The following is a 24,251-nucleotide window of genomic DNA, read 5'->3' as shown; positions in this document are numbered from 1 at the left end:
GCCAACTCAGGTGGCTATGGCTGCAGCAGTTACTGCACTTTTTAGAAGGTTTCTTCACAACCACAAAAGCTGGAAAGTTAGTTTGAAAACTTCTGGTCATAGAAGATGGAGTGTAACTGTGTTACCTGTCTAGCCCCCCAAAAGCTAGTCCTTTTTAAGGAAGCCTGCCTCACTGGTTTAAAAGTCCTGTGTTTAAGCCATAGTTCTTTTGTTTTCCTCAGGACAGCATTTTTCAACATGACATCCTTCTTAGTAAGGCAAAAAAATTTCCTCAGCTCCCTGAAGATGGCTTGCCTAGAGCTTCATACATTCACACTGTATGCAAGCTGTATTTTAATATGCATGGCCAGGGAAGAAAGCAGTCACCTCTGCACCCCAGAGGAGTGTGAAAGTTGGAATATTACATAAACCACAAAAATAGGCAGTGGGCCAGATACCAGAAAGGAAATCAATTCTCATTCCTAAGTACTTGCTGGTTTCCTATTGATTGTAGTGGGAAACTTCCAAGTTCCCACTCCCAGTCTCTGGGACAGCAGCAAAAATATACACACTTTCGGAGCACACCACTACAGAGGTTAATGAACCAGTGTGCCCCTGTGGCTTCACTGCACTGGCTCACACACCACTAATGTGACACTGGCATTGACCTGGAATTCACTCATGGCAGTTACAGGATTAAACAAGCAAAATCCAGAACAACAAAATCTCACATGCATTTTGCCCATGTGAAATACAATTGTCTGTCACTTGTCAAAGGAGTTTTACAGAACTAACAGCTTACAGTATCGCTTCCTTAAAATTCACAAACATGAACCAGAGCACCACACTTCCATCCCTTTCATGACAAAAGCAGGAAATTCCCCCCACCCATTATTTCAAGGGAGGAATACTTAAAACTGAAAGTGGACAAAGAGAAAGTCAGCGGCTGGAAAGAAGCGTGGATCTCAACTAGGAAAGCAACAGCTAAATTACCTAGATAACAACAGTAAATAACTTCAATAAATAGAAGTGGAAATCACTTCCAAGATGATTAAAGAGACAGCAAGTGAAGCCGAAGTGAGTGTATAGATGCTGCAAGAGACAAAACAGAATTGGGATCAGCACCTCACAAAGCAATTGCTCTTATGAAATTCAGGGAGTCACACTCAATAGGTAACAGAGAACTTCCTGGGTGATGCTCTGGCAGACAGGGTTTCTGTATGCCTTGATGTGTGAAGAGAGGAGTACAGAATAAATATAAGGATGTAGTTTGATCATTAAGTGGAAGGTTACCAAAATATCATGTCTATAAATGGAGTCAGACAGCTAGAGATGTTGGAAAACAAGCCATAAAAATGCCCCAGTGTCTCATTCTTATGCATATCCTATCTCCAGTGACCATCAGTAGCACTTGCCTTGGGAAAGAACACATAAAGCCAGAGTAAGCTTACAGCAATTCTTTCCCAAATACACCCTCCTCCTGGCTTCTGGCAATCAGCAGTTTATGGATTTAAGAAGTCAGACCATCATGTTTCATAGTCCCCAAGTTTAAGCTCTATGAATTTAACCTCTTCCTTAACCCATTTTGGCCTTCTTGACATTTTATTGCAGTGAGTTCCACAATCAATTGCACATGCCTTGTATTAAAAAAAATAAAATATGAAAATAAGACTTGTTTTAAACTTGTTGTCTGAGTTTTACTGAGTTCTCCCATATTCAGCTATAATTGATTATTCCTTGCTTACATTCTCCAGACCATTTCTAGTTTTATGACACCCTCAGCCTCCAACCAAGATTTTTTCCAAATTAAAGAGTCCTAGTTTAATCTCTGGTCCTATGGATGTCATTCCATACCTCCAATTTTTCTACCCATCTCTGAATCCTTCTCAGTTCTATCAAGCTTTTCTAAGTTATAGTCAGAGCTGCAGATAGGAGTTTTGAAAATGCCAGAATAAGTGTTTCTATCTTATTCTGTATTATAATTCCTAACTTTGTTATTTGGCCACCCCTGGAACTAACAAATTGAAAGAACTATCCACAATAATGCCAAAACCACTTGCTCTACATAAGAATTTAAATTACATTCTCCATTAACATATTACATTGGGATTCTCAAATCCTCAGTTGTATTTATTACTAAAATACCTTTCTGATAGTCAATCTAGAATTAACCCAGACACCATGCTCAGTACCACAACATCTCCCCAGTGCTGTAAACATAGGAGAACACTCATTCCACTTCAGTAAAGTTTTTCAAGTAGAAAGCTGTTTGGGGAATAAAGCATACCATGAATTAGTCTCATATCATTCCTAGCACTTACAACATTTGACATAGAGCAGAGACAAAAAGCTGCAAAAACCATTCCCTCCATTTCTTAAATTCAATCTATAATGAATAGAAGCCAGAAGAAATGCCGTGTGCTCAATTCTCACTCTCGGCACTCTTGGTTTTTCCCCTTCAAGATCATGATATGGGGACATAAATCAGTAGCCTCAATTCTTCACACACACACACCTCCCAAGTTAACAGAAAAGATGAAAACCAGCTGCCTTCTAATTTGCCTCTGTTCTAAGTAAGTGATTCCCACATTTATCAATATTTCATCTAGCTATTTTTTGGCACAATCATTTTCCACATGACTTAGAAGTAGAGGGTTGACTAAGGATGGGAAGGGAGAACATAAATATAACACCCACGCAAAAGAAGAAAAAACCCAACACTGGTGTCAGGTTTAACAGTGGGACACTTCCTCTGCAAAATTATTCATTGTCTTTAATGACTTTTTCCTTTGCGACATGACTTTAAGTCATTTTCTCATTTTGAACAACCAGAACAAGAAAAACTAATATAGATTCTTATGGAAGTAGAAGAAAGCTCCTAAATTCACTAGTTCAATGTTAACCGGACAAAGATTGACCAATATTAATGCACTCTTAAAAAACAAATATACCTCAAAGGGTACTTGGAATGGGTTGCTTTTTTCTCACCCACTGAGAGTTTCCAGGTTCTGTGCATGCAACACCGGGTTCTGAAGCAACAACTGGTTCAGGACACTTCTAAGATGCTAGATCCACAGGTTGAATACTGCTTGCCTGGATAGTGAGAGAAAATTATTTCCAAAGGCTCTTGTAAGGCAGAAACGTAGTTTAACCTCAGAACGGAATATGCGCACACACTCCCTCCATAGCACAGGGAAGGTCTCTGCCAGCTCCCTGGTAACCAACTTTCTGGTTTGTTGACTAGACTGCTAAAAATCGTTAGCGAAAGCAAAGCATGGCTTGGCAGTAATGCCCTGAACTCGGAAGACATGAGTTGAGCCACTATCGCTTTGTGTGAGAAGGGGTAACTACAATGACCTTTGTCAAGGTACTTCATCTTTCCAGGACAGAGTTCCTCATCTCCTTGCTTGTAAAAGGATGGGACCTTTGTGTTTTTAAATGGAAACGTCTTAACCCAGGACCTGTGCCTGTTAGTGCTTGTACAGCAAAATGAACACATTTCTAATCTTCAGTCCACAGGGATCTTGGATCCACATCTTAAGTATCAGCTGCTACCAATGACAACATTCACATCCTCCTTCCTGTCCCCCCAGCCCCTGTTATCATGTTCTTACCCTTCCCTTTTTACTAACTCTAGTATTTATCCAAGCACAGGGGACGCTGGATCGGGACTGAAAATAAAATCACATTACATCCAGAAGGACCAGAATTTGGAGTTTGAATATCCTCCTCTGTTCCAAGACACAACTTTTCAAAGGCCCCTGCCTACATTCTGTCTTAGAAATACATTCTAGGTTTATGTCACAATATTCCTTAAATTCTTTGTTAAGGAGAATACAGAATGTGGACATAGGTCCATCATGCCAAAATCATGTCTAATCTCAAGTAAAAGCTTGTAGCATGCTTCATTAACTAATCCAAGCCTATCTTTGTGTATGGTTCAGCAGTCAGTTGATGTGCTAATATAAAATAAGTTTTCTGCAATACTCAGGATAGACAGAACATCCTACTGCATGGTAAGTTAATAATTTGATAATAGGATGGTAAAATTTAAATGACTGCACCTGGCCCACTGAAGTGACAATAGCAAATCCAGAGAGGCAGAAACTGTCCACATAACAGTGAGGAGAGGCAAAATTACCTCCTACTGGACTATCAGATGACCTGCCATCCTCAAAGAAATCCCAGACAAGACAGAGATAAAACTCACAAGTTACATCAAACCAAGTTTCTCCTGCATGGATATACATTAGACAACTGCGTTGCCAGAAACATAGTGTAATATTTATTTCCTGTTTGTTAGAGAAGATTTGATCTGGCAGGTAAGTATGATTTTCTCAACTTTGTCATCTGTGTCTTTATAAAAATCTTTAACAGCATTACCTATTTTGGATTTTAAAAATAAATACTTGTATTCAGTGCAACTTGATTCAAAAGTATTAAGGATTATTTAAAGGCAAAAGGCATCCCATTCTTATGGAAGGAGTGAACAGCCTTGAAACAAGCATACCACAATGTGCTCATCATGCTCAGCTTTCCAGTACATTTGTCCAATATCCAAAAGATACAGGAGGCACCTTCAGTGAATTGCACTGACAGTGGACATGTCCACACACACACACAACTAAACTATCAAAACGAGGGTCATGTCAGGGAGCCTTCCTGGCATGGAGTGCAACAAACCCCTGTTAATAGAGCTCGTGACAATAAGTCTGCTCAGATAGACTAGGAAATTCTGTGATTCTAGCTGTACAGGAAGCTAACCTAAACCATCCTATGAGTTTCTTCTGGCATTACCCATTTAGTAACAGACTTTCATAATAGGTTACAAGTGTAATTATATGATTCAACAAGTATTTTCTTCACACACAAGTGTTTACCTGCAGAGAGCCAAGCTGACATTAACAAAGCATTAATGCAAACTCCAGAGAGGGAACCTGAGTTACACTACTTTTGACTCCAGTCAAAAACATAATGCTCCTTTCATGTTCAAAGATAAATTACCCAGTTACTATAGAAGCAAATTGTTGCAGAAGCTCTACAAGACAGGCAGAAAGTTCAAATAAAACTATATTCCTTCTTAAAAAGGACTTGCAAGGAAAAGATGTGCTGTGGTGAATGACATTACTGCTTTTAAAAATGCATGTGATTTCACAGGCTTTAAAGTCAGGAGCACTGATCTTTTATACTCCAAACAGCTAGGCAGATATTCTACAACTACTATGTGCAGTTTTAAGAACATTCATCTTTAGGCTCACAGAATATAGCAGTAGATTAGGAGGGTAAGACATTATGATTTCCATGAGAGATCAATAGACAGAGATTGTTTATCACATCAGAAAGAAAACCCCACACATGAAAATATGATCAAAATGTACCATTTTTTGCTGAGTTCCAGGAAGTTTCAGAATTGGGATGATAGAGACAGCTTTGTAAACTTTAAGTTGAATGAACTGTCCAAATTTATAAACTATGAACCAGGACCCCAGATAGACTGAGAGTTCCCCAGTTTTAGGAGATGCTGTAAGAGGTCTTTATCTTACCCAGGGATAAGCATGAAAGAAGGAAAACTACTAAACTGATAACATAATGGCAGAGTCCCAGAAATGTTAGCTGGAAAGGATCTCTACATATCCCTAACCCAATATCCCACTTGAAGCAGAACTAGCATCAACACCTGATCAGATCAGATGTGGTTTTGTCTAAACAAGCCTTGAATATCTCCAGAAACAGGGGTGCCACATCTCTGGGTACCAATTCCAGTGCTGCACTACCCTCTAAAGCTTCAATGTGAACCACTCAAGCTGCAACTTGTGGACACTGCCCTTCATTTTTCCATCTGCCACTACTGAGAAAAGCTTGGCTGTTTCATCTTGCAACTCCCCTTCAAGTAATTGTAGGCTGCTCTTTAACTGACAGCTCAGTAACAAGACTATATATGAAATCTTTGAAAATCTCCCACTAGAGTAGGAGACACTTAACAATGAAATCTCTTTGGAAAGGAGAGAGTGAGACTGAAGAGTCCAATTTTCAGTTTCCCACTAATTTACAGAATTTTATATTAAATACAATAGCACAGTATAAAATGGCATGTTTCATTAAAAGTAGAGTTTAGTTCAAAATGACATTTTTCTTCCACACTATTTAAAGAGGCATAACTTTTGCCCTGGTGTCTGTGATTCCCAGCTCTCTATCCCTCCCAAGAAGTGAAATAAGAAATTTCAATGTAGGGGGTTTTTCCCTTAAGGTAGGGATTGAAAAGGGGAAGAATTTAATGAGTGTTATCTGCTTTGTTGGCACTCGGAAGGGCTATGATTGAGAGGAAAAAACCCCCGTGGAATATGTAGAAACTAATTTAATTACAAAATATAAATAGTTTCTGCAGAAACATCTTCTTTAAAATGAATTCTCTTCCAAGTTTATTGTCATCATCACAGTCTAAGTTAGATACTCAAATTTATGCTATTACAGGACATTTGTACTAGCCTGTTTCCTTAACCAAAGCAAACATACAGTCTAACTAGAATAGTATGTTTAAAGTTAGCATGTTCATGCCAAGACACTGCACTTTCACAGTTACTTGCTTTTCTTCCCTCTGCTTCTGAGCACCTTTGGGATATGTCTTCATAAAGCAGCTATTGAATCAATATACAGAAAATATTTTGCAATATGCATTCAAATTACTTTAAAGGTAAAATTTGGGGCCAAGTAATCAATTTGGGGAAAAAAATTAATCCATTTACCTCACTGAAGCCAAAACTCTTCCCTAGGTAATTCTCCCTAACTCTAAAGGTCAATGGATTCAATGAGTACATAATGTTTCCAATTCAAACTACTTGTGTTCATAGATGAAAACAGGCTAATGATCAGATCCAGATTGGGTGCAACTCCAATGACTCCATATGTTCTCAAGCACTTGGAGAAGAATAGCCATGGTAATGATAAACACCAGCTGATCCATCCAGAATATGAAGCTGCTTATGTCTGAGTAAGAGTTGTCTAAACCTGGCCATTCTCATAAAAATCAGCATTTCCATACTGCCCCAGTCTTCTATGCACTGAAGCCAAGCTGCTAAAGAAGCACAAAGAGGTTTTCTAACCTCTTTCTACATAAATTTCTCTTCTTATTAGGTTGCTTATTCAACCTGTAGTAAAAAGTTCAAGTCCAAGGACTGCTGCAGTTTTATTTAAATAAAGATTTTTTTAATTTTTTTTAAAATGTATCAGAATTTAGACAGACGTGACTGGTATGCTTTTAATCTTAAAATATGTTCTATATAGCTATAACTTAAGGGGTTTGTGCTTATTTTCAGAGTACACTTAGCTAAGAAAAATCTGCAGAATGGCAGTTTTGAGAAGAAAAATGGAAGGAAGAACTCCAACACCACAATATTTGTAACATGAAACAGCTTTTTTTCTAACCAGAGCTTAACCCTGCTTTTCAAAGGGAAAAACATCAGTTATGAAAAGAAGGTGATACTTGGTGAATTTCCCAATGGAAATGATGAATAGGATGATTAGGGCAGTGGGCAACATGAAATACTAAGTGTACTGTGCTACACTCGCACTGAACTCACTTTTAAGTAAATGGTTCAGTTGCACCTTTTTATTAAAGGAAAATAAACACAGACATGAAGGAGCATGCATATTTGAATCCCACATTGGTATAAAGTTGTGTTTGCTTCAGTATAGGCGAGTAGGCGGTGGGGGTGTCTATTTCTTTTTCTAAAACCACTTGAATGCAGTTTTTAACAATTATAAAAGTCAAAGTAAAAATGAGTGGAGAGGGCATGTAAAATGCAGAAAGCAGGCACTGGAAGGAAGCAGCAGTCTGTCAAGCCAATTATTTGTCTAAGACCTTGTTTTCCCCTCACCACCTTTTTCCCAAATCCAACTAATAGGGAAAAACATCAAACAACCAACAGCCAGTATCCTCATTGGAAGATTGGTATCTTCTATAGAGTTCAGCTGCAATAGTATTCATGTTCCTTTAAGCCTCTGTTTGAACAATGTCACTATGGAAACAGATCTGTGATGCCCTGCACCTTATCGGGCCTTCTCCATTTAAATTCTTTTCTTGTGTTTTCAACAAAGCCATTCACTGAACCTCAACTAATCCAAGATTCTGTTAAGGGTGAGGTTTTCGGGGGGGGGGCGGCGGGGGGGGCAGTGTTTTGTTTGGGGTTTTTTTTCCTTCACTACCCTGCCTCTTCCAAAAGGTTCTCTCCCCCACTAATGCCATTTGACAAATTTTGTTTGACTCGCATCTCTTCAGTTCCTAGCTCAGAAATATTATGGCTGTATTTATTGCCAAACAGATTCTATAGTTTTTATCCGCCCCCCCCCCCCCCCCCCCAAGTTTTGAATGAAAATTCCACTCATTCAACAGCAACTTTTTCATTTTGGTTTTAGCTGCTAGGAATCTGCCTGCATCTACATCAGATGTGCCTGTAAGTTCTCTCTAGAGAATTCCTAGGTTAGAGGTATAAAGGGTTACATCTCTGCAATACCAACAGTTTATCAGTTCCAGATGCATATGGAATCCCAAATCCTGTGTTTACAAATTCCAAATATTAGAATACTTTTGGGGAACAGAGAACAGGAGGGGAGCTGGGAAGCTTCAAGGTTACTTTATACAAATGAAAGAGGGCAAATCTGGGTTTGCCCTCACTGCATCCAAATTTGGTGCACAGGCAAGAGCCATGGCAGTGCTCTTGCAAACTAAGCAAGTGCTATAGCCTCTGCAGTAGTAAGCAAAATGCATACTATAATTCTCCACCTAAGTAGATACGAGCCAAACATTTTTTAACCTTTGAGTTTTTCTAATACTGCCCATAACTGTAATTTAAAGCAAGGCTACAAGAGACATCTTTAAGGGAAGTTTCTTGTACTTTCCAGTGTGGGGGGAGGTGGAGTCTTATCAGTTTGCATGAGAGTTTTGTGAAGAGGAGAATGGGAGTCATAAAACAATTTTATTTTATTTGCTTCCTACCTTTGATATTCTGGGTTATCTGAGGAAGCAGAAGATACAGCAACACAGTAGCCTAAGACATGCTGTGGCTGTCAGAGGTCCCAAAGTAGACCGGTATAAGTACAAAGGCAATTGCAATTAACTATCCAAATGAGTTTCACAATGAAGAACTAATGAAAACCTCCTTATGACTTCCACTGGGACAAGGCAACTGTATGTATGTTGATGTTTTAAGAAAAGGTGAAACTAGAAGAAAGCATACAACTCAAACATTCCCCCTTTATCTATTTAACTGCATTATTTCTACACTTTCGTTAAGCAAGCTGTCTGATGGAGGCAGGAACAGCACAGCTCACAAGCAATACTCACTGGGGTTCAGTTAGTATTTCAAATGGAAGGAAGAAGGACTCTTAGGAACCTCATAGTAAACCAGTTTCTTTCATGTTGTTGCTACTGCAAATTTATATTTTCTTTACTCTTATCATAATATACCACCTAACAGCTTTTGTGAGGTGTAAAACATGACACATCATAGTAATGGATTTAGAGTGATATTTTCCCTGATACTTGCATAGCTTGTTTTGGTTTACTGAGGAACAAGTTTGAGATACAGCCAAGGAGAGGACCTGCATACCTAAATAAGCCTTACATGTTCAAGTCCTTCAATCCAAAAAGGTAATCAAATTCATATTTTTTCCATGCATCTAACCATGAAACAGCAGCCTTGTTTCCTGTTTCCACACAGATTGGGACTTGCTGTTCTATTTCAGTCCATGCTCAGGAGAACCATAGCAAAGCAGGTAAGCTCCCTGCTCCCAAATGCAACATTGCCTCCCTGGAGAGTCATGAGAAATGCATGACAAAACCAACATAGTTCATAGAGAACACATTTTTCAGAGAGTTCCTCAGATACTTTATGCTAAATTTCACTGATGTTCAACAGAACATAGATACTTCTGAAAAATGCTACCTACACAAAGCAAAAAAGGTAGAGACCAAATAATACACATTCCAGCTTCATCACTAGTGCACTAACAGGAATTTTTTTTAATCTTTTATTTATTTATTTTTAGGAACTACTAGACTTGACACAAAATAAAATGTTACTTTGTGTTACCCCTCACATTTTCAAACTAATCATCTCTGGCAGCTACTACTCTGCATCATTGTCTCTTGCCATTGAAAGACTAAACACACTGCTGATTTTCAGGGACTTAAAAGCTGGAATATAAAATGAGAAACTAGGAAGTGCTGTGCTAATTTAATTTCTTGCCACAGCTCACCTTTCACTGGGTAAGATCAGGGCATTTCCAGGGACTCTGTGCATAAGGCCAGCAGTGCCTCCAACCTGCTCTTGCACAGATGGCAAAGGAGCACAGCAAGAGGTCAGCTGTGCCTTTCAAGGGGAACAGTTTTACACCCAAAGCTGCAGTTTTGCAACCTAATTGGGTTAACTTCCATATGTACATACCCTACTGGTTCATTTTGTTTCTCACTCTAAACATTCCTCTGCTGGGTTTTAGCCCCACTCTTGATAGCATAGTGTTAACAGATATCAAACAAACAAAATCTAACAGAAAAATACTTAAATAAAACAATTCTGAGTAACAGGGGGTTGGGATAACCAGAGACATAATCATGGGTGCAAAATGAACAGTGACTAGATTTAGGTTAGAAATCAGCAGAATGGTTCCAATATGGCAGAGGAACAGCTTCCCACTAACTAAAGAAAGAGGCCTGATTCCACTTGAAGATCGGAGTATGAAAGAGGCTGTATAGCACAGCTATTGTAAATAAGGCTGGAGAGGCCCCCCGGACCATTGGGTCTCATCCTCTGCAAGGATAGTACTGGTGTTGGATACTTCTGTGTACCACGTTACACTTTCATCATCTCATGCAGTTCCCTCTGAAATTACTGCAAGTTGTGCTTACATTTCTGAGGGCAGATCTGGGCAATTTGCCTTTAGCCTCATACCACTGAATACACTTCCCTTTCTGCCTCCCTGCCCACAACTTTAAGAATTAAGCAGGGAACATAAATCTCTATTTCAGATTTCCTTGGTTTAGGCAGACTAAGCCAAGATGCTCCCTGCCCTTCTCAAACATCTATAGCAATGAACCCATTTTGGAGTACTTTCTTCTATGGAAAACACTAGCCAATGACATTGATATGTATTTTCTCTCCATGTTAATTAGATTTTGTAATCCAAACTAGAGTAAGACTTTGGTTGCTTCTGTATTCTTCAGGCTGCTGTGGGTCCTCAGAAGACAACCAAAGTGGTGAAATTTGGAACACTGGTTTTCCTCGAAAGCTGTCTCACAGAAAGCTTTAGTGATCCTTCTACTAGAGATTGCTCACCAGACAGTTGCCATTAATTACTGCATGGGAACATTTGGCCAGATACACAAAAGACACAAATCATGTATTAGGGATTTAGTTGGTTTAGAAGTAGGGCAGAAGGAGCTTGCTTTCTCCTGTTGTGTCTTGTATGCATCATTTCAAATTCCTATGGCATTTTTACTGGCCTGGCTGTAGACAGAAGCAGGTAGGACTCAATGGTGAAGCTGATGAAGAACAGGTCACAAATTGAATTTAAGTGAAGTAAATAAGTGGAGCTTTGCCGAAACCATGAGCCTTTCCCTACTACACTGCACACTACCAACCTAGAGGCTGCAGCAAGTTTAAACCCACCATTAAATTTGAGTCTAAGTGGAAGCCTCTATTTCATGGTCTAGAAGAAAATTAATTTGATGATTAAGAGAAAAACAGAGTTACAGCCTTGTTGGCACGAGCAGTAGTAGAACCAGCTGCCAGTCCTCTTGGAATGAGGAGGCATATTGCAATAAGAACCACATTTTCTGTAAGAAATCTCAGACAACATTACTAACAAGTTGTCTCTAACATCTCAGATTTATAGCATGGCCTGGCTCAGAACCACTGCAATTTCAGAGCTTCCTCACAACAAAAACTGTTATTAAAGTTTGAAACTGGCCAAGGCTTTTACTCCTACAGCAGTTTATTATCTCCCTCTCTCCTAGTGCTACAAGTGCAACAGTACAATGGTCTCCCTAGGTTATATGTTAAAACATGTGCAATAAGTGTTCAGAGCTACAGCATCCACCTTCCAAAAAAGCACTTTCTGCAAGCCACTGGGGGCATGTGGGGTCCTGAGGTCAGCAAAACACATCATCTCGTTCCATCTCTAGCTCTTCTGACATTAAGGGAGATCAACAGATAAGAAAGGAAGAGAATTGTGCCCTAGCACGTCAATAGGTAGAATCATGCATTTATGTGGATGTTGTATGAAACAGTAATGCAATGAAGGTGAAAGAAAAAAATTCAGGGAATCTTCCATCTCATTCCTTGTAAGTTATGATGCACAAAATGTATGTACACTACTGTTTGCACAGAGAACAGCTCATCTAGACACAGTTGAACTGGTTTTAAAATGAGTTAGTGATGGTGAAACAGCACAGCTTGCAAATTCCACCAAGAAAGTAAGCTAATTTTCAGTTTATTAGGATATGGACTTCCCACCGAGTCCTGCTCCCTTCCCTTCAGAAAAATGAAACATTTTTCTAGGAGTGAAAGAGCTCAGATCCAAAGGAAGAACTGCATTGTGACACTCCTGTCTCCCAGCTGATTCTTCTGCCCAACAAGTCTTCACTTTATGTATTGATATATGGAAGAAATCCCCTTGTAAGGAAAAGGAGATTAGAGGTTAATCTCTGCTTTAACAATAAAAATGAGAAGCCACTTCACAAACCATTTCAGTCTCATGGGTTAAATTGAACCAGCTGTACATGTGGCCATTGTGCAAACAAAACTGTGTTACTAAAAAGAAGCTATTTCTTGGCGGCACAGAAAAGTGGATAGGACACTACAATGTTGTCACAAAGGGACAGTTCAGTCATTTATTCTGACCCACTGGATACTGTCAGCAATTCAGTTTAACCCTTTCACACTTATGTAGAGATTGATCAGTGCTGCCTGGGTGAAGCACAAAATACAGGAAGACAATTCCTAAACAGTGGTGTCTCAAGAGTTTCTAACAGCTGCTGCCTCCTGCATTGACTGAACTCAAGTCTCTGAATTAAGTCCTGTGAAATCCAGTATTTGCCCCAAGAAACATGTCTGGGATTATCCCATAGATTCCACATGCACAGGATACATGTATCTTCAAAAGACAGCTCCCTGCTGACTGAAGGAGGAGCAGGTATTATAGGGCTTTTAAGTCTCTGCAAGCAATATAGATATCATATCCATTTACTGTATTACTCTATAGACTCCAATAAATCTACAGAATTCAGCTTACCACAAGGCTACTGTTTTTCAGAGCAACTGACCCAATGACTGGTATTTATTTGCTGAGACAAGCTCCATAAAAAAAAGAAAAAAGAAAAGAAAAAAAAAGGAAGAAAAGTCCACACTATTCCCCCTCGTCACCACAAAGACAACATCTTGTTGCCAATCTGCCTGCCAGGAAAACATCTGGAAACAATATCAATACCACAATCTATAGGCATCCCTCCAATGCATTAATCAGGTCATCAGAGTTCAATAACTGACAGCATCTTTAAGAACTGGAAAGGATAAAGCTGTGGTAATAAGGCACAGTCAAGGACAGTCCCCAGGGCGTAGTTAGTTCTTCCTCTCCTTTGTTTTTTTCCTTTTTACTTTAAAAAACATACAGCATTAGCATTTTTCCCCCCCAGTGTTTGGGTTTAAATCTACCATTTCAGAGACCTTAGAAGTGCAAGCAAGGCCTCTCAGTTTGACGCACACACACGTAACGGAAAATGTCTGCTGCCTCACTGAAGCAAATGCAAGTCCTCTCGCAATGAGCCAAGAAAAGTCACAGACTTCTGCCTTGATGGTAGAGTTATCATATAAACCCTTAAAAGGGTATTGAAAAAGTCTGGAGAGAATTAAATGGGGCATGACAATGATTTGGTAATTGGGAAAAATATAGTTAAAAATATAAATATATACATATATGTTTATTGTAGCCAAAAAACATACAGTTTAAGATGGTTACAAGGTTTCTTATCACACAGGGAAGAAGTACTTTCATAGGGGGACTAGCAGTACTAGATGCTAAAGTTATCTCAGAGAAAGACATACCAAAACCCAGGGAAGCTGAAGCTGCAGAAATCTAAATTTAAGTTCCTTTTTTCTAAAGCATAAGAAAAGGTAACAAATCAGAAAAATGCAAAAAGTGTTGTATGCAATTTTGGTCTTCTTTCTTTCTCAAATGAAAAAACAGGTGGTTTTCTAGGAGATATGTTTTAACAACGCAAATTACTATAAGACCAATGAAAAGACATCTACTTCTGAAAAACAGGGAATAAAAGCAGAAGCACAGCAAATCTCCCTTGATTAAAGAAACAAATCACAACTATTCAGTTTTATCAGCTCAGTACAGCTCTCCATTAAAAAAAATTTTAAAAAAATCACTGCACTCAAAGTAAGCAGCTGTTCATTATCTTGGATAAACCTCTTTGGGGACAGTGACAAGGTCTTCCTCAGTGTTTACACAGCAGCTGGCATAACACAACTCAAAGTTAATTGTTGTACTATGTAACTCCGTAATACAAAAGGGAACAGTCAACCCTTGTTCTGAATTTAAGTTAACCAGAAGTCTTCAACATAACAGCATCAAGTCCTGACACTGAACCTAAGCTCAGGTTTTGTATTCACAAGTTGAGATTCAGTATTTGTCAAACAATTCAAAGTTTTTATTTTTCTAGTAAGTTCATTTTTTAATTTCCAGAAGTCTGTCTCCTGTAAGCCTGGAAACTTTGCAGAGCAATTCTCTTATAAAGCATGTTCACATTCTCTCATTTGAAGATGGAAAAAAGTGAATAACTTTGTCATCTGGAAAGGGCAAGGTATAGGAAGTGTATGTAATAAGTTTAAAGCGTGATTTTTAATCTCATTTATTTTTCAGGTTACAAGATTCCAAAGGTAGCTAGTAATAGCTTCATTTGCAGTTTATAAGCATCTAAAAGTCTTCTTGGTCTGCAGATGGGGTGGAATAGCTGTGGATAATAAGTCAGAGTTAACCTCTGCAAACTGTTTTTACATTGAGTCTCACATTGTGGAAAAAAATTAATATTTTGGCTTGCCACTAAATTAATTACATAATTTTGAGCTAATTAATCCAGTTGAACTAAGAGAACTAATGTTAATGCAAGTACAGGGCAAAATCTTACATTAGAGACTCACAGAGAATTGGGCTAAAAAATTCACCCAAAAATAATTGTCCGATGAGCTCTAGAAATTCTATATGAAGCATGCAGTTTAAAAGTACGAACTTAAATACTTGATAATACCTAAACATTCTCATGGGTACACTTGCATTTATAAGTCACTTTTCTGTTTGCATTTTCTTTTCCAGTGCATTAAGCTAAATCTAGATTAAGCCTATATTATAGGTAACGCAAGTATTTTCACTCACAAGTTTTATTCAGTGAATTCCTAAACTGATTTTAGTTAGACTAAGAAAACTTTGCATTCAGACATAGCATCAGAAGATTCACCTTGCTTACCTTTTTTCAGGCCTTAAAGAAGTCCTTTCAAACTCCTTTCCCTCTGATACTTCTTTGTAAAGTGTTTTGAAACCTAGTGATGAAAGTAGTAAGAACTATATATTTGACCATACCATTTTGTGCTGGGTTTGGCTGGGGTACAGTTAATTTTCTTCATAGTAGCTGGTATGGGACTATGGTTTGAATTTGTGCTGAGAGCAGTTTTGATAATAGAGATGCTTTTGCAACTGCTGAGCAGTGTTTACACAGAGTCAAAACCTTTTCTGCTTCTCACCCCACCCCACCAGCAAGTATGCTGGGGGTGCACAAGAAGCTGGGAGGGGACACAGCCAGGATAGCTGACCCCAAATGACCCAAGGGATATTCCAGACCATATGATGTCATGCTCAGCATATAAAGCTGGGGGAAGAAGGAGGAAGGGGGGGATGTTCGGAGTGATGGTGATTGTCTTCCTGAGTAACCATTAGGCATGATGGAGCCCTGCTTTCCTGGACGTGGCTGAACACCTGCCTGCCAATGGGAAGTGGTAATGAATTCCTTGTTTTGCTTTGCTTGCGTGCATGGCTTTTGCTTTACCTATTAAACTGTCTTTATCTCAGCCCACAAGTTCTCTCTTTTTACCCTTCTGATTCTCTCCCCCATTCAAATTGGGGGGGGACTGAGCAAGCAGCTGTGTGGTGCTTAATTGCTGGCTGGGATTAAACCATGACACATTTGAAAAACATTCTAATAGAAATCCTGCAAATAATTCATATTAATGAATGGATTTTACAGTTAGAAAAATGTAAATTAATATGCTGTTGAAATTATCAATACCTAAGTATCAGACAAGTGAAGTCTGGCTGAAGTAGCTACATAAACCTACCAGTCTAACTGTAAAGTAGAAGATGATATCTAGATAACAAGTAAAATCCTTCTGAAACCTAGCACTGAGAAAAATTTCACAGCTAAATACCTCCATAGAAGCCAATGATCACAAAAGATCCTGACAGCCACTGAAGTTTCATTTGAGAAGATATCACTCAAGAGAATGGATTAGTCAGATACAGGACTGTAAAAAGTCTTCTGTGTTGTGAAGTCCAGTTCCTCTTTATGACAGGCAACTCCTTCACTTAACATCATTTCACTTGCACATATTACAATGAAGTGATGAGGTACAGGTTTTCACCACAGATGTTACTCCAGTCAGCTTTGGTGAAGAAATTGCTCTGGAAAATTTCACTTTCATTTTTTTTGCAGTAACTTTTAAAGTATACAACTCTACTTCATTATTTAGCTTCTCATACAATGGGGAACTCCTGCAACTCATCGGCAAAGTCACCACACAGAAACGGCATGTACATTTCCAACAGCTTTCTGGTCCAGGCAGGCATGTAGTAGGCTTGTATCCAAGACCTTCAACAGCAAAGCACAGACACATAGCTACATTTGAAGCAAGATTAGTCCAGCACTTGCAGGTTAAGTAAAGGCTCAAACAGACAAACTCTGCAAATTTAGGTATTTCTATTTACAGAATGCAAGGTGACTGCTATAGCAGAGGACTGGATATGGCCCAGAAAAAAACAAAAACAAAAAACAAACCAAACACTCCAGTTGTGTGCTCCTAGTAAAAAGAATATATGTGACTTCACTGATACGGTCCAAAGATAACACAGTGCTAGGTTTATTCAGCCACCTAGATGTTATTTGTTAATATTAGCTTTGACTAGTTAAGCAATATTAATCAACAATAACTTGCTTGCGTACCTTGTTTCAATGCAGGATTGCATCTGTAAAAGCAGCCCTTCAAAGTGCATCTGTAGAGAATAAACTTCCATACTGCTCTTTCAAATGCATGCACATGCTTTATGGAAGAACAATCTTCCAGTAACTGCACAAAAATGAATATAAACATACTTCAGCTCTTGTATACATGTCCACAGAGACGTCTCATATAACCACAGAGTATTCTCCATGTTTTTTCCCATGTCTGCAAAACTGGAAAAGCAAGGCTATCTTCTTCCCGGATGTTTTAAGTGCAGGGATTTTGAATTTTAGGAAATCCTGGGCTAGATTATGTGTAAGTGCAAAGTTTTAATCATCACTACATATACTGTGTGTATGCAAAAGGTAATATATGTAGCTTCATTAGTACCCAGAACAGCTTCATGCCCAGCTTACGCCTCTTAATTTTAATAGATGACTTCCGCAGAGCATTGCAATACTAACAGCTGCCATATATCAACAACATATGAGGCCATTCAGAAACACTCAGTATTTGCCCAAAAGGAAAAGAAAGGGACGATATAGTATCAGTTGTTATTCTAGATCCATATACAGTTCTCCAGTGGAAAACAGACTTCTAAGTACAGGGTACAACCCAAAACAGAGAAAGCTATAAAGGCTACCTGTTAGGTAACACAAAGAATGTCACTGACACTAAGGGTCACCAAACAAACCCAGTGTACAGATATTCAGTTTTAAGAAGGGAACTGTATAAGGATGTGACAAGTAAGAAAGAGGACACTAAAAAGCAGTTCAAAAAGCAAGAAGCCTCAGTGAGAGTTAGGCAAGTATTGCAGGACATAGGCCAGCTCTTAGAAAATAGATTGCTTAAGTAAGGGGAAGCCTGTAAAACATGGCAAGTCAAATGTAAGTAGGAAATTAAGAGGGCTAAAAGGCAATCCACGAAGTGCCTGCAAACAAAGATCATGGTGCTAGTAAACAGCTCTTTAAATACAACAAGAAGCCAGCTAGGAAAGGGGTCAAACTGCTAGATAAATGTGTAAAAGGGGCAGATGAGGATGATAAAGCTGTAGCAGAGAAGCTCAGTGAATTCTTTACATCAGCCTTGACTGATGAAGTCTTTGGGGAGATTTCCACACCCATTGCACTCCTTGTTGCGCACCTGGCAGAGGAGCCAGATTGATCTGAAGTAAATTCAGGAAATACTAGACCATACAAGGAAGTTAGATGTTAATAAGCCACCAGGACAGAACAAATGTTCACACAAGTTCTGAAGAAACTCAAATATGAATTTGAGGAACCACTAACCAAGGTGTGTAAGCCAGCCTTACAGAGAGCCTCTGTACTGGAGGACTTGCAGATGCTGCCTGTGTAACTCCCAGCTACAGGAAGGGCTGTGTAGGAGAGCCTGGGAACCACACTCTAGCAAGTCCAACTTCATTCACAGTAAGGGTGACCACATTAGAAAGAATAAGAAAGCAAAGGATAGAGCTTAACAGACACTTTTTAAGGTGGAGAGGAATCAGCAGTGCAATCCCTGGGATCAGTGTTGGGACTGGTGTTACTCAGCATGTTCATCAATGACAAAACTGTCTGATTGGGAAAAAAGTTGGCAAGTAGGCTTTAGTATAGATAATTTTCAAGCAATTTGTCAAGGCAATACCAGCTCTAACCATTCCTACCCAGAATCTGGAGCCATCCTTGATAGTTCTCTAAAGTCATTGGCTCAGTGTTCAGCAGCAGTCAAAAAAGCCAGCAAAGTACAGGGCATCATCAGAAAGAGAGCAAGACAGGGCATTTCTGCCACTTCACACAGCCTGAGCACTCCCATGACTTGAGTACGGTGATCTGCTCTCCACATACCTAGAAGGACATGGTAACATTAGAGGGGTGCAGAAAAGGGCAACCAAATGGAAATGGAGCAGATGCTTTACATGGAGACTAAAAAGCCTGGGACTATTCAGTTTGGAGAGAAGGCAGCTGAGGGTGGATATGACCAGGTATAACAAAAAAAAAAACCAAACCATGAGCTGCTGAATGCAGAACTGTTATTTGCCAAATCCTACAACACTAGAACAATACGGTACTCACTGAAACTAGCAATAAACCCATTTAAATAGAAAATTACAAGCTTCTGGAACTTGCTGTCACATGAGGCTGTGAAGGCAAAGGATGTCCATGGGTTCAAAAAGGGATTAAACAAACTTCTGGACAACAGGTCCATAAATGGACACTCAGAGGACTAAATGGGTATGTATCCTCTAATATTCTTAACACAAGACCTGTGAAAACTGGAGAGGTAGGGAGAGAAGTGGATCTCAAAAAAATGGTTGTTGAAGAATCTTCTATCAGCTTGTCAGACACAATGCTGGGATAACTGGAACGCTGAGGCAGTTTTAATATTATTCATTTTTTAGGTAGACTCAGCATCCCCACATATCACACCACTCCCTCAGGATAAGCAATGATCAAGATTCATTGGTTTAGAAAAGTACCTCCTGCCACTGTGACAACCAGACTAGAATTCATCGCATGGTTTAATACAGGAATATTATTTTAGAAATCTGCTTTCTGCCAACATACTGAACACTGTCTCTTAGTATCTAATGACAATCATCCATAAGCAATGCAATAAAATAAAATATACACATGGCTAGTATTCTTCCTCCTGTGCAGCTTCCGGATTAATTTTGTTATTTTATCTGTACTCTAACCCCAGCAGAGGAGCAAGCTGATAGAAAGCAAACATATTCATTACCTATCATAGCAGTTGTGGGAGTGGGACAGGGACAGATATGAACAGCAAGGAATAGGAAATGAAACAAATTAGATGAGTTACAGGTGCCAGAGCTTTTCTTTTAACACCCTTCACCCTGAAAGCACCTTTTACATCTGTACACACAGTACAGAAATCCATAAGTAATTATTTTACCAACCCAGGTAAACCAACATTTTAATTTAATTTTTAATTCATCACAAAGTTTCATTTCAGAAGCATTTTTTAAATGAACACCAGCTTTGAAGACAGTAATTTATTTATATCTCAAAAAAAAATGTAATCAGCAAAGCTGTATTTCCTGTCTTGGAAGTGAAATATAAGCTTGGACAGAAAAAAAAATACCTCACAAGAAGTGCAATTACAGCAAGTGTGTCTTCAAGAAAATAAAATCTTTGGTTTGAGGTTCAATTTAGTTTATTATCTTGTAGCTGTCACACTTTTAAAATAAAATATTTTTGTTAGGTTCTTGGGGAGAAAAATTCTATGCTACACAGATCAAAAATTAACAAGGTTTGACAAAGTTAACTCTTACGCCTACTCTTGACACAGTCTGTCTCAAAACCTTATGCTTGTAATAAAACCAGCTAGAAAGGAACTAGTACTGGAAAGCTATATATAGTGAATTCCATTCACCACAGAATACATAACAGACATGAACAGACATGAAACACCATGCGTTTTTCTCCTCCTTAATTTGGTGAGAAGTAGGCTATGTTATCACAGTTCCCTACACCAATATCAATAATGATACATTGCTAATGTAATATATGGGTACCTGCCACCTACAGAATCCTGCACAGTGCTCATGCACTGATGAACAATTACAGCAAGTTCAAAGCAAGTTACCTTAGCTGTCAAGCAAAGTACAATACCCCCCTCCCCAAATATAACGTCAAGTACTAAAACGTATTTACACATTCATGTTTACTTTTACCATCTCAGAAAAAAGCAAAAAGGATAAAGTAGTAAAGAGTTTGCAGTTAGAGCATACTACATAAAGTCTAAGGTCAAGATCACGCATGTGGAAAAAAGAGTAAGGTCCACACTATTTTTCCTGGAAAACAATTTGAACATCTCTGACTTTCTGTCCTTGCTGTTGAGATGCTATGCAAGTCGTTAACTTTTGCAACCTCATTTTCTGGATATCACTGTGGTCCTGTCAGGAACTGAGCCCCCACTTCTGTTCAAGGTAACCAGGACTACCAATTTGGTCTCCATACATCAACAACCACAGCTATAGCTTGGAAATACCTTGGAGAAGGAATATAACTTCAAGTTTCATATCAGATAAGAGCTAAATAGATTGAATGAGAACTAAATACTTTATTAGTCATCCAAGATGAACTAAATAATGGCACAATTTCACATAAAATGAAGGAGCAATACTTCTGCTGACTAAGTTTAGAAGCATTTGAAGACAACCGGTATAAAACAGCCACACTGACATTTACTCTGCATGAGACGTGCTTAACTGATCAGTAAGTAGCCCAGTACCTATCTATGTTCAGGCTGACTTAAGCAGGTAACTTGAACAAAATTCCCCCTCAATTCTAATAAAGCTTTGGTCCCACAGGTCAGGGCTGAGGCAAAATGGAGCGAGTGCTTTTGAGCCTGCCTGGTAGGCATTCAGGCCAGCCATGTCTGCAGGACATGGCACAGCTCCTGCCTCCTCACCTGCCCCTCAGTGTGAGGGGATTCCCTTATGGATACTCACCGCCATCCCACCGCCACGCCTTTATTCACATCTCTCACATAACGACATTGTAACTGGTGTGAGTGACAGGTTGGATGGTGGGGCGGCCTGTGAGGAGGCCGTGAGCCGCCCCAAGCCGGTCCCGGCTGGTTCCTGCCGGCTCTGGCACTGAGGGGGCCCCAGCGGGGAAAACCACCACACGCCAGAGCCTGGCCATCACGCCAAAACCTCCGTCAGCCAGAGAAGCGCCTGGATACAAGGGGTTAGGGAAATAAAATGGCAGCTGCCGAGGGCTGGAGACACTCTGTGGGGTCATCCATGGCAAAGGGGGGCAGGGACACCCCCGAGGGACGGCCTGCCTCAGTGCCGCTGCAGTTCTGTAACCTGCAGTGAGCATGCAGCCAGCAGGGACTCAAGGGAAAGGGCTGAATAAATATTTATGTAAGCAACTTCATAATTGTTTGTGGTGGTCTTGTTCCTCAGTATCTGAATCAGTGATCAGAATTTTGTATTGACTACCAAGAAAATAATAATAATAATATATAAAAAAAAAAAGAATTCTCTGACTCAAGCCTGTTTCACCAACACCACAGAGGTAGCTTGCCACAACCTCTCCTGCAAGAGTACTACACAGTTAAGGCACATCCCTGAGCAGGGCCGAAGGAAGTGCAGAATGCAAACTCTGTCACTCCCCTGGGAATGCTGAAGTTCAGACTTCAAAAACCAGCAGCCTCTTCCATTCAAATGTGTTCACTTCACTCACAGGCATGGACATTTTCACAGCAATATGAAAAACCACTGTACTGTGGAGCGACAGGAAAATAAGAGGAAGAAGAAAGGGAAATTAAGAAGAAAATGAAACAAACCTTCTTTCACCACTCCCCTGTCCGTGAGAAAGATGCACCCAGCCATGCAGACACACAAGCCAGGACTTCTTCTTAAAAAAAATCTGCATGATACATGCTCAGATATTTACTTGCCTCTTACTGATAGGAGTTCAGTCAGCACTAAATACCTCCAGCTGGTTTCAAATTACAGCCAGGCGAAGTAGTACCATAAAATTCCTCACAGCCACCCAAACCATTACTCTTCTATTTTCTTCCATGTGGGGTCACCACACCCCCTCTGGAAAGCTTAGAGGTATGATACCACTGCAGGCATCTTCACAGAGAGCCTGACAATGGTGTATTATGAGGCTTGTTGTAACATCCTTTCAATATTCTTAAGGTCCAGTGATTTAGAGAAGAGGGTCTTTTGTGTCTCCTGTCAGTTCCAGGAAGCTCCCATCACTGGCATGGAGACTGCATATGGAAAAAGAGCCGCTAAATAGACCAGTTAAAAGAATATAGGCCCAGTTTTGCTCCCACATTACTGAAAACCATGAATGCTGCAACTCTGTTGAGGTCAGAGGAATTGCACTGCTCTGATGTTGGGGGTGAGACACCCATACACCAGCTGTTACATTTCAAAGCCAGGGCTCCCTCTGTGATGGTCTCACAGGCTCTGCCTGAGATATAGCCCCCGAGGCCACCACAGCCAGAATGTCAGCATTCAAACAGTGGCAGCATGCATACAGGCAGATCCCACCCATCTAACCCACAACAGCACTGGAGTAAACTTACGCTGCACAAAACAGAAAAGGTTTCTCACCTCCAAAACTAGGCTAGACTTGAACTAGTGATGTGGAGAGCTAGTAACTCTTTCAGACATGAAGCACTGACTTAATACCTTCCCCTTCTTCCACCAAAGGAAAGGAAAGCTTATGATCATAAAAGATCCAAGGTAAATAACCTGAGTAAAGCAGGCCATTTTTGACAAATTTCTTTTTCCTGTGTATTTTAAACACAGCCTGCTTATTGCTTCTGTTTTGTGACTTTCCTTTTGATCTAATCAACAGCGTAAGACCATACAGACAGTGGTTCCCTGACCTAGACTTTGTGAGTGCTTTTACAGAACATGCCCTCACACTTTTTCTTTACCCAGTCAGACTGTTAATACTTCCTTGTTCAGGAGAGATGGTCAGCAATTTCTTTTTATTTTTTTAAAATTACACTCATTCCAAATACTTGACATAAAAGATGTGAATGATAAAAGCCTTTACTTCAGTATTTAACAAACTGCTTGCATCATTATAAGGAATTAATGGAATGATATATTTATTCTGTTAAGAGACAAGTAAATTCATAAGAGTTAACACTGCAGAAAGTATGATTGCACAACTACGTACATTTTGTAATGGGGTACTAAAGCAGGTATCCTTACTATTTGCACTGCATGTTTACACAGTAAATGAAATTGTGACTATCACTTAGTAGATACAGAAAATCTCACATCCGAGTCTCACCTTGTTTATCTATTGTTTTGCACCATGAGTATTAATCAGTTCATAGCACTTAAGAAAGCAACATCACCTTGAAATCAAATGCAACAATGTCCAGATCAGAACTAAGTTCTGGTAGCTGTAGGTCCTTTGAATCATGCTGCCTGCAAAACACAACTCTTACAGGCCTTAGAAGCAAACAGGAAACCTGCAATACTTCCAGGCAGATAAG

General features: G+C 39.5%; 1 protein-coding gene across 8 annotated transcripts in view; it reads right to left on the bottom strand.

Moving 5' to 3' along the window:
- MYLK (myosin light chain kinase) overlaps nucleotides 1-24,251 on the bottom strand; it is a 221,661-nt gene that overhangs the window by 191,472 nt on the left and 5,938 nt on the right. The window contains exon 2 of one of the 8 annotated variants that reach the window (XM_069780946.1): nucleotides 2,968-3,072. The exons of 5 other annotated variants lie outside the window; for them this stretch is intronic. In XM_069780946.1, the coding sequence (XP_069637047.1) occupies nucleotides 2,968-2,995 (28 nt within the window). In that variant the 5' untranslated portion in view covers nucleotides 2,996-3,072. 2 more of the 8 variants (XM_069780947.1, XM_069780944.1) reach the window with 2 other exon arrangements.

The sequence above is a fragment of the Haliaeetus albicilla genome, chromosome 4, assembly GCF_947461875.1.
Source record: "Haliaeetus albicilla chromosome 4, bHalAlb1.1, whole genome shotgun sequence".
Lineage (NCBI taxonomy): Eukaryota > Metazoa > Chordata > Aves > Accipitriformes > Accipitridae > Haliaeetus > Haliaeetus albicilla.
The sequence above is the reverse complement of the archived record's forward strand: the minus strand, read 5'-3'. Positions and strand labels throughout refer to the sequence as shown.